Source organism: Cryptomeria japonica, chromosome 1 (genome assembly GCF_030272615.1).
Source record: "Cryptomeria japonica chromosome 1, Sugi_1.0, whole genome shotgun sequence".
NCBI classification, from domain to species: domain Eukaryota; kingdom Viridiplantae; phylum Streptophyta; class Pinopsida; order Cupressales; family Cupressaceae; genus Cryptomeria; species Cryptomeria japonica.
Window position 1 is genome coordinate 653,524,576 of NC_081405.1, and position 11,455 is coordinate 653,536,030.

Here is an 11,455-nt window from a genome sequence, read left to right on the forward strand (position 1 = left end):
ATATAAGGAAATCTAAAAAAAGGCTTATAAAATCTATCATTCCTATAAATTTGCTCTTATAACACCAAATTTTTTCATCCAATCATATTGTAGACAAATAATTTCTAATTTAAAAATATAAATGTCAATATTATAAAAATCAAATTTATTTTGAAAATAAAAATAATAATCACTTTTCATTGGTGCAACAAATCAATTAATTAGACTTAAGTGAACAAGTACTAATAACATTTATAAAGAAATACTAAAATGCTCTTATTTTGAAAATAAAAATAATAATTACTTTTTATTGATTGAACAAATCGATTAATTAGAAATAACATTTATAAGGAATTAATAACATTTAGTGATACAATTGCTAGGTTTTAAAACTAAGATGCAAGCCCTTTATAGAAACAAATCGTAGCTAGGGATTATGTGTGTGTTCAATAGGATTTACATGTGGAAATCTCATTCCTTATTTATTAAGGCACGTTGCAGTCGCCGTTTAGATCGGCCCGGAGAATACTTTAATCACTCACTGTTTGTAGGAATATACATAAAATCCGGTAGACCAGTATTTTCGCTCGTCCAGGTTCTATGAATAAAGAATTTGTCTTTTGCTTTCTAAGAATCTAAAGTATACAAAGATTGCAGCCACCGAGATGAATTCATAATATCCTAGTGCTGTTAATTAACAAAGCGAATCCATTCGGCCTTGCTCGGAATACCTCCATTCACAATGGTCAGCAAGTAATACCCGGAGGGAGCCGCTACTGCGGTTGGTGGAGCCGTCAAACCCACTAAATACCCGGCACTTCCTTTAACGACTGTTGTGGCTGCCAACGACAACATTCTCTGGTTCATCGACCATGTGTGCGTGGTGAAGGGGGGGGCGTAGGCGTGGAAACGAATGCTGTTGCTGGGTCGCCTCGGAAGAGAAAAGCGGACGATGAATTTGGAGCCGTACTTGATCTCCCTTGTTGAAATGGAAGTAATGGCTGCCCTTTTGGGATCGTAATTGGAATGGAGGTAATAAGGAGTGTACGCTTCCAGTCGAAGTTCAGTGGGGAATGGCACGCCAGAGAAGCGGTATCCAAAATTGGAGTTGCTTCCACCCACCAGGACTCGACCATCTGGAAGAACATTAGCAGTTGAGTGGTACATTCTCGGTATTTCTGTAGGAGCCAGGACCCGAAATCGATCTCCCATGGCTGCCGTGGGTCTATAGAGGAATGGGCTCAGAGCAGGCTCTCTCGCAGATTGCCAGCCGGCAGTTCCTTGCTTGGCACCGTTGATTATTAGGACTTCGCCTGTGGGGAGAATGAGCATGTCGTTCATAACCCTCGGCTCGGGCATGTCCTCCATTTGCCACACTGGATTTGACGATGTGATCTCCATCCTCCCGCAACTCTTGAGCGCCTCCATGAACGTCTGGTTAAATGTGGCTTTTTTGAAGGCTCCGTCAGGCGCTCCTCCGCAGATGAGAATCTCCACCCTTCGGAAATTGTTGGCGGAGTCGAGCGGGAGCATGACGGAGGAACCCGATGAAGGGTAGTTCCGCGCGCCACCGCCAGGCATGGTGGGGAATGTTCTGATCACCTGGTCATTTTTGTAGTCGAGGAGGATCGAATCCTTGTTGGCGAAGATGAAGAGATTACCATCGGAAGACAGATGTATGAATGGGTACAAGTTGTTCTCCTCGTCGATGGTATTCGTCTTTACCAGAAACGGGAGCTGGAAGGCCCCCTCGCCAGGTTGCTTTGGGACAAATTCATAATCAAATGATCTACGCCCTCCCACGACGATGACCCGATTATCAGGCAATATCTGATTGGAAGCATACCATCTTCTAGAGGACAGCAATGTGGGAGATTCGACCCAGTCGCAGGACGAGTCCGAACATGGAGTGAAGAAACGGGTCACCCTGTCGCCATTGCTCCATCCGCCAGTCTGCACGAGCGTTCCATTGCTGGCAAAGGAGGCGGAAGAACAAAATGTGTCGGTGACGACGTGCAGAGGCCTTACCTTATTGGTGACAATATCGTATTCGATGGAGTGAGCCCAACAATCCTCACCCGCTGCTTGCGTTTTGCTATTGCAAGGTGGGTCAGTTCTGCTGATCTGTGACGGCCCCGCCAGCGTCTGGTCGAAGATGAGCACTTTATTGGTGTGTAAAAGTGTCATATGCATTGCAGAAACACCGGCGTTGTCCAACAGAAGATCCCATCTTCCTTTGATCAGCTGTTGTGCTCTGACATTGAGACAACAAACTAAAAAGCATAACAAAATGGATTGAATCCATAGCCGCTTTGATAATCCAAATCCCTCCATCACACTCCACCTGGCTTATACAATGCCAGCAGCAATTGAAATCTAACCCTTATGAATCCTACAATCTGTTTGCTCACACTCTTTTCTTACTTACTCAATAGGTCTTATACTAAATATGATGAGCTTTATATCGGTGGTTTATGAATGGGTGTCCAACTCTTTATATATGTGAGGCGGTCTCTGCACAAGGAATGCCACTTGCTTACGGCTCACGTCACACAAGCTGTAATGCACGGAATTGAGAGTTGATATAAACGAGCATGTGAAATGTAGGAGAACTATTAAAAGGCAGAAAATATAGAATGACAGCTACTAGAACGCGCTTCTTTTAATGGTACCTACCTAAGAGAATTCTCGTCTCACGCGCTTCTTTTTATCGGGCCCAACTTCTTTGATTAGTTCGACAGAATGGATTTGTAACATGATTGGGGCCACACGGAAAACTTTGGGCTGGCCATTTTAAATATTTGTTTGCCTTCCTTGAGACGGAAACTCGCTCATAAAACCAGATTCTTTCCTCCACGCGGGCGCTTTGGCTTTATCAATTTCTGTTTTTGTGACCCATTTTGTTTCATCCAGGAACGTTCGTTGCACATGTCTCTATTATTTTTGTATAAAAGAGCCCTGACAGCTCAAAATAACAAAAGAAAAACATGAGGTGACAAAGATAAACGAAAATTTAGGATTGAATAAAAAAAAGGAGGTAAGTTATTTGAAGTAAAAGTTGGATAGGAAACATAAAGCTAGCATGGAATAGGCGTAGTTAGATCTGCTACACTTAAAAGACAAGAAGAAGAATAAGCAAACAATAAAATATATAAGATCACTAAACCCCACGTGATGGGGAAAGCATAATAGGGTTCATGGCGTGAAAAAGTAGTCACCAGTCGATAGGTCAACCAAGCCATGCCACTAAGAGGAAATCTGAAATATTAGCTTCCTCCTATCAGTCAAATAGTTTGAAGCATGTTTTAAATATTTGATATAGAAATAAGGAATAGTGGTAATCTATTGAAGTTCATTTCAACATCCTTATAGTATGGATCATATTTATGTTTATCCTTATTCTTATGTAGTTTGTTAACATGATTTTTACATATATAGTAAGAAAATTCTATTTCATGTGCATTAAATATTTAAACTATTAATACATTAAGAGTTTTAAATTTTATTTGGAAGAAATCTAATCTTATTAAAATATCTAAGGGAATGCTAATTATATGACCATTATATTTGTATTATCCACCATGCATTTGTATAATTTATAGTATTAAACTTATAAATATAACAAGAACATATTTTTCTTGGGTGAGAATGTTCAATAAAATTGGTTACTCACGTAGACTCATTTTGTTAGATGTAAGGAATAAATGTATGCCTTTCTCTCTAAAGCATCTTTTACCAATAGAATTAGTTCTATTATACCTTAAATTTCTGATAGGGTTATAATGTGAAAAAAAATAGGGTTTAACAAAAATCTTAAAATCATAAGCCTTTACCATAGGGTTGTTCACTCTAGGGTTCTATTTTAGTAGTGATTGGTCAAGCTTGTTCGTTTCCCATACAATTAAAATTTGTTTCTCCACTTAAAAACGAAAGCCATATTGGTGGCCTCCACCTATGTGTATATGTCACATACTTATTGTACTGTGCTTAATCGTTGCATCATATTTTCTCTTTAAGTATTGGGCCATGGACTTCCGTTATTGCATTACAAAAACACATACCACCCACTCTTTTCCTTTCACTAATGATGAGAAGCTTGTGGCTTGATTATTGAACAAATGGAAGCTTCCTAATGTAGTGCACTCACTCTTCATAGTCTAGGTTTTCATAGAGCACCAGAGAATGAAGCTACATTAACATGCTAAGAAAAATATGGCAACTTTTTGCTATAGTACATTAACTACTTGTAGGAAAATTTCTAAAATACCTCCCTTGGTCACATTTTCTCTAGTGCACTATAATGACATGTGGCATCCATGACAACTAGGATCAAGTGATCCTATTTTCTTATTAGGAAAGTATTAAATAAGAGAGAATCAGTTATTACTCAATATGTGCAATCTTCTCATTGTGAGTTGGCATTCCTTCATAACACAACTATGCTTATGAATGTCTTTTTCAAGTTTACATTGATGCACTAAAGCTATATGTGGCTTCCATGACCTATGAGTGGGATGATGTGGACTCTACTTGTTAGGCCTACGTATATTTTTCATGGTAGAGAATTATTGGTACAAATGTCAAGGTGCTATTTCAATGCATTCTCCATTCCTAGTGTAATTTTGCTAGCTACTTTTTCAAATTCTTCTGCATTAAGACTTAAATGTGCATTATCTATTGATGTAAGCTCTATTTATAAATTGATGGTTCATATTCGAATGAGAAAATGACCGTGGGAGATTATGTAGTTTCACTTGTATGAGCATAATGACCAAAATTAATAGATTTGTTCAGTCATTTAAGGATTTTAATAATTATTCTAAAGATATTAGAAGAGGATTTGTGAATAAAAAAAGGATTTCTAATAATATTTCTATGTTGCGAATTCATAAAAAGGGTATATAGGTATTGTAAAATTGGTATGTTTGACTTCTCCTCTTTGTATTAGCATGGGTTTAAAATTTATATGGTTTTTCTATTGTGTATCTATATCTTTAGGGTTTTAATTGTTAATTATGTAATAAAGCTTTAAAACTGGTCAAGGAACTCCTCAAAGTGGTAAGAAAAAGTGTGGGCTTCATAAAGATTTATTGAGCCATATTATTGGTTCTTCAAAATGGTAAGACACACACCAAGTACTAGGATTATCTCTAAAAGAATCTATAATAGAGGTAAATATATAAGAGACATCATAATTATTTTCCACATATGGGACTTATTTAAATAATGCTACTATTGTAGCATTGGAGACCATCCTATATCAAACTTATAGAATTATGATTCAAGGTAGCTAGTGGTGCCTAATATATTTTGTAAATGTAAAATAGATCAAAAGCATTTTCAATAAGTATGATACTTAGATAAGTACACTAGATACAACTATAAGTGTGTACCTTTGATGACTTTGACTAGAGTGTTGATATATGAGGCCTACAACCTTAATAATTTAGCAATTATTTAGATATTTTTTGATGAATTAAATAGGCAGTAGATAAGATATTTTTCTAGTCAAAAAGTTAGGTGGTTACCACACCAAATAAAAAGAGGTTTTTGCTAAGATTACATTATTTGCAAGATATGACAACTATAACCATATAATATGGATAAAAATTAGAGGAGTGCTTCATTATGATATGTTATGCTTTATGTCAAGTAATAGAAATTGAAATTCTAGACCCAAATACCAATCCATCTAATGATCATGACAAGTGATATTCAACATAGAGACCTAAGAAAAGATTTTGATTATGCTTTAGATAATTTGTATGGAAATCACAGGGAGTTAGTCTCTTTAAAGTTGATAATAAAATCTTATTTTCAAATGGTACTTGATGTTATGCAATATTTTCTATTTGTAAGAAGACATTATATTTATAGTCTTGGGGAAGATCTGATGTCAATCCAAATGCAACCCACATATGTGATATGCATTGTAGAGATTATGGTTTTTGTGAAGACTTTTTTATAATTAGTGCTAAGTCATTTGGGTCCTCCAAGAAAGAAGTTATCTAAATGTCATGATATTTTTAAGGCCAAAAGAAAGATAGCTAGATAATGGTCTTGATCATACCTATTATCAAAGTCTATGGTGTGATTGTGTAGCAACAAATTTTGCCAAGATATGTCCTAGAAAAAATTGCAATCATGGACATGATGTGTCGGTTTAATGAATCTAATAAGATATATTTATGATCCTGAAGAAGGGTTTTTTTTTTCCAAACTACTAATATATTATGATATTTCACAATAACCTCAAAGGAGGAATTAGATTATTAGAACCTAGGCTATAGGCCTAAAAAGTGAAGGTGGATAAAACATGATTTTTTTACCTTGAGAACTTCATTAATCATGTTAGAAGAGGGTTGGAGAAATATACATTTTACCATGAATATAATGAAACAAAGGATTTGATAAAAAAATTATGATGATGAGTTCCAAGAAAGGAAGAGGAAATGGCTAAGAATCCTTGTGAGAGGGAGGAAGAGGGAAAAAATATATTTGTTAAAAGGAAACATTTTGTTAATTAGTGATCCTATCATGAAGATACAAAAATGTTAAATGATGTCACTACCCTTTGTTTTAGACCACCCAAATTAATTTTAAAGATGAAAAATTTAGGAGCACGATAGAGAAGGAGTGTGTCAATAAGAGGTAAACAAACATGTACAACAGCCAAAGATGGTAATCCCTTGTATGAAAATCCACCAGATGATGGTTTTGATTGGTCTTATGGAGGTTTTAGTGCTTCCTCTAGTGTTAGTTTTGGAGGACAAAGTCTTACAAGGTCACATTTAAAGGCTAATGGCACCATAGAATGGAGGAATTTCCATAATCTAAAGTTATCTTCGCACTTTGAGGTGATGCTCTACATGAGAAGCATTTTTTCTTTACTTTATTTCTTTCCTTGTTGGTATTGACAAATTTGAAGAATGCATATATTGTGAAGTTATATTTTTGAAGATAGGTAAGGGATTTGGTGTTGAGAAAGTTTATAAGAGTGTGATTGAGAATTATAGCCTTCTAAGAGTCATTAGACAACTTGATGGAGCTCTATCACAAATGAATATAGATTGTTGTCTCATAATTAAAAAATCTATAATCTGGAAGTTCAAGATTTAATAGTAGTCTGATAACTCAAGAACTGATTTCAAGCTAGTCCCTTTTGAGAGTCACGAGGCAACTTGATTAAGTTTCACTTGATTCAAGATTTGTTTCTTTAGAGAAAATTCTTCTCAATCGCGTGTGTTTATTTTATGTAATCAAGAAGTTTTGTTATGTAAGCCTTAACGGAGGGTCCCTTGGTAAGGCCAATATTGAGGAACAATGTAATAAGGAGGGGGGGGGGGATGTTAGCATAAGTGTAGATTATTACATTGTTTGTTTTAGGTGATTTCTAAGCAGTTATTTTAAATGATAATTGTATTTCTCCTTTATATACTTTTACGCTACACATCAATGAATTAATGAAACTTTATCTTCATTTTATTCTTGCAACTATTATGTATCATTGTACCCAATTTATTTCAATAAAGTAAACTTTGTTAAATGTAAAAATGTTTTGTGTCAATTTTTCATGAGTTTACATGCTCAATTTCATTTCTAAAAGCGGAATTGTAGTTCATTGTAAATAATTATGAGAAATTATAAATGGGAGGGATATAAGAGTCATTCAGGTCTATTTTAAGAACTAGTGAGTTGTGATTGTACAAGTATTTCATGCAAACTTTTTTATACTTTGACTAAAGCTAAAACAAATATATGCTTCAATGTGTACTTGTCTCCAGTTTCTGATGTAATATTTTTTTTGAATAATAAAGTCAAGAATATAGAGTTCTTCATTCACATTTGATGCATTGAATTACTTTCACTATTTACCTTCTATTGAAGGAAATATAATTCTTTTCATGAAATCAATGGGAATATTTTCATCACAAATGGATCATTATGTAGAATCACGCTACAACCCATCTTTACGTCACATTTTTATAAGCTAATAGTGTTTCAATTGACCATCATATTATGCTTATGTGTTGTGACATAAGGATATATGATGTTGTGGCTCTATAACCCTAATAGGCACTAATTTGTCTCTACTGCATTTCCTTAGTATCAAAATTTCTTTCAATATGAAAAATCTTAAATAACTTATATATTGAAACTTTTTTACGAATCTTTTATTGTAGATCTTTGATCATTAGTATCTATTTAAGATTTGTCATATTAAAACGTAACAAAATTTCTGAGTCAAGATCCACAATAAAAGAAAATGATTATAACTGTGCTTTTTGACCACTTAAACTACTTAATCTGATTATCATTGAAATATTTCATTCATTTATATATTCCTCCTGACTTTTCTATTGTATTTTAACATGAGGAATGCTACTTGCAGTCGAGGAATGTCACTTGCCCACGGCTCACGTCACATCAGCTGGAAATGGAAGTGAGAGTGATAGTGACGAGCATGTGAGATGCAACAAAATTTGCAAAGATACAGAAGATATCCAGTTAGTATATCTTTCACGTGGGTGATAAGCCTTCAGTAAGGATAGAAGTTCAATATCAGGGAAGACATTCACTTTCTCTTCAGTTTGCGTTTATCACATTTAATTTGCTCACAGGACGCACGTTGCCCATGGTTTTCCTCTTTTGCCGGCTCCCTATGCCTAAATTTTTAGGAAAGCATTCAATAAAACATGATACAATTAACTTTAAAAAAGTAGGAATATGGGTATGTTGACAAATTAGCATATTTATCTTTAGAAGAATATAAGTAAAATACGTCAAAAAAATATCATATTTTTTCATTATTCTATTTAAAAAATATTATATTATTATATATTATAATTAATAATAAATCATCATTATGTTATGATTGTAATTAATATTAAATTATTATAGAGATAAGATTATATTTTTTTTATATTTCTATTAAACTCTTTAAAAAGGAAAAAAAAGTTTACGTAGAAAATTATTATTATTATATTTCTATTAAACTCTTGACAAAATCAAATAATCTATTAAAATTACATTATTATTGTATTATTATATTGGTGTATGAAAACAACTAAAAGCAAAAAATTGTTGAAGTGGGAGGTTGACATCCAACAAGGATGTCGAATTCAATGCTTCTAGTTTTGTTTACGGAAGTTGCATCCATTTTGTGAGTGTAATACGCCTTCAACGTAATGAAAGTATTGATTGATTTTTTTTTCAATTTATTTTAATATATATAGAATCACAATTTATATATAAAAATATTAAAGTGAAAAAGATACAAGTAATTTTAAATAGTTTTATAATATTTTTAGTTTATGTATATGTTTAAAATGTACTTGATAATTTTAGATGATATTAAAGTTATAAGTTTCTTTGTTTAACAATGAAATGGTACTAAATGTGTTTCATATCTAACTAGGCATGCATTCATTATTTTCATAATTTTTGTTTACTTTTCTTTTCTTCAAAATAATACCACTTTGAAAATTGTTTCAAAGAAAGATAAAATCTAGACATTAAATTATTCCTCTAACAATTGACATTAATTTATCCAAACATCACATGAATCATTAATTTTACATTATTATCATTGGTTAATTAATTTATATCCATCATTTAAAAATTCCAACTCTATTCACTTGATTAAATAATATATTATTGTTTAATTAAATGTGAGTTAATTTCTATTTTCAAATAATTTATATTTTCATCTCCTAAATCCTCATTTAGAAACATAATCTTCATCCAAAAGTTATCTTTTCTTTATTTTAGAAACTTATTATTCTTTCATAAATTAATTCTTCTTCATTTTAGAAACTCAATCTTCTATCACAAGTTTTTTTTTTTTCATTTTACAAACTTATTTACTAACAAGTTAACTAAATAAAAATAAAATAATTATCTATTTATTAAATTAAAATAATTTGGTATTATCATCTCATAGATTCAAAATAGAAATTTTCCTTTTTTAATTGAGTTGACTACATAATTAGTTCAATTAACTAAAATTTCCATTCTTATCCTTATCTTATCATAAAAAAATATATAAATACAGTCATTCTCTTTATCATTTTAATAAACTCATATCTTATGCAACTCTCATTCTATTAAAATCTAAAATCAATTAATCTTCAAATCAAATGTTAAACTGTTAATAATTACCATTCACATTTCTAAACAAGGTGAATCAACAACATATCTTTCTTTTTGAGGTTTGCAATGAGTTTGGTGAAATAGGATTTAAGATTGGATTTTTATTTTATGCTTTAAAAGCTCATTTTTATTTTCTAAAGGAGGTGTTTGGAAATGTACTCTTTAGGAAACTTCTCTTCAACTTGTCATGATACATACAATAACAAAGGCTGATTGAAAACAATGCTCACTATGGTTGAGAAGATAGATTATGTTTTGTAGAGAGAAATTTTAAAATTAATGAGTTGTGATAAGAACAATTAGACTTAAATCTATTATATATTATATATTATATATTATATATTATATATTATATATATATATATATATATATATATATATATATATATATATATATATATATATATATATATATATATAATGTATGTTTGTGTAAAATTTAAAGTATAATTTTCTAATCACAAGTTATATTAATTTGTGTCATAAAATATAAAAAACTTAGCTATTTCAATATCATATATTTTATTTAATATTGTATTTATGTCACATATGTTTCCTCATTATATATAATTGTGATTGTGTTCTTATTTTCTCATATGTCAATGTATAAAAAAATTTAATTGTTCTATAGTGTTACACTTATTTTTCTTATCATTATGAACTGAAGGGGATGAGATACCATGAGTCAAAGGATTTGATAAAAATAATTTTTGATAATGAGGTACAAGAAAGGAAGAAGAAATGACTAAGCATCCTTATGAGAGAGAGGAAGAGGCAGAAAAGATATTAGTTACAAGGGAGCATTTTTTTTTAATTAATGATCCTATTATCAAAATAGAAAAAATGTTAGACAATTTCACTACTTTTGGTTTAGATCACCCACATTAGTGTTAAATTTAAACATTCACTAGTATAATAGAGAAGGAGTGCATCAATAAGAGGTAGAAAAACATGTTAACAATCAAAGATGGTAATGACTAGAGATGTAGAAGTTTCTCCCTTGTATGAGCTTCCACCAGATGATCTTTTTATTGGGCTTATGGATGTTGTAGTACTTCCTCTGGTGCTATTTTTTGGAGAATAGTAAATTACAAAGACACATTTGAAGGCTGGTCATACTAGAATGTGGAGGAATTTCCATAATATCAAGTTATCTTTTCACTTTGAGATGATGCTCTACATGAGAGGCATTTTTTTCTTTACTTTATTTCTTTCCTTGTTGGTGTTGACAGATTTGAAGAATTCATATATTGTGAATTTTGATCTTTGAAGACAAGTAAGTGATTTGTTGTTGAGCTCAATATGGATTTCTTTCTAGTGACTT

The 11,455-nt window shown here is 32.0% G+C and overlaps 1 protein-coding gene across 1 annotated transcript; it reads right to left on the minus strand.

Annotated features, from left to right (window-relative positions):
- Positions 1-293: 293 nt before the first annotated feature.
- LOC131050511 (aldehyde oxidase GLOX) lies at positions 294-2,472 on the minus strand. The gene has a single exon (XM_057984710.2). The coding sequence runs from the start codon at positions 2,311-2,313 to the stop codon at positions 670-672; it is 1,644 nt and encodes a 547-aa protein (XP_057840693.2). The 5' UTR covers positions 2,314-2,472; the 3' UTR covers positions 294-669.
- Between the last annotated feature and the right edge of the window lie 8,983 nt (positions 2,473-11,455).

What these genes read in the sequence shown, in the direction of transcription:
- LOC131050511 (XM_057984710.2), bottom strand. Translation starts at nt 2,313, where the DNA reads ATGGAGGGATTTGGATTATCAAAGCGGCTATGGATTCAATCCATTTTG.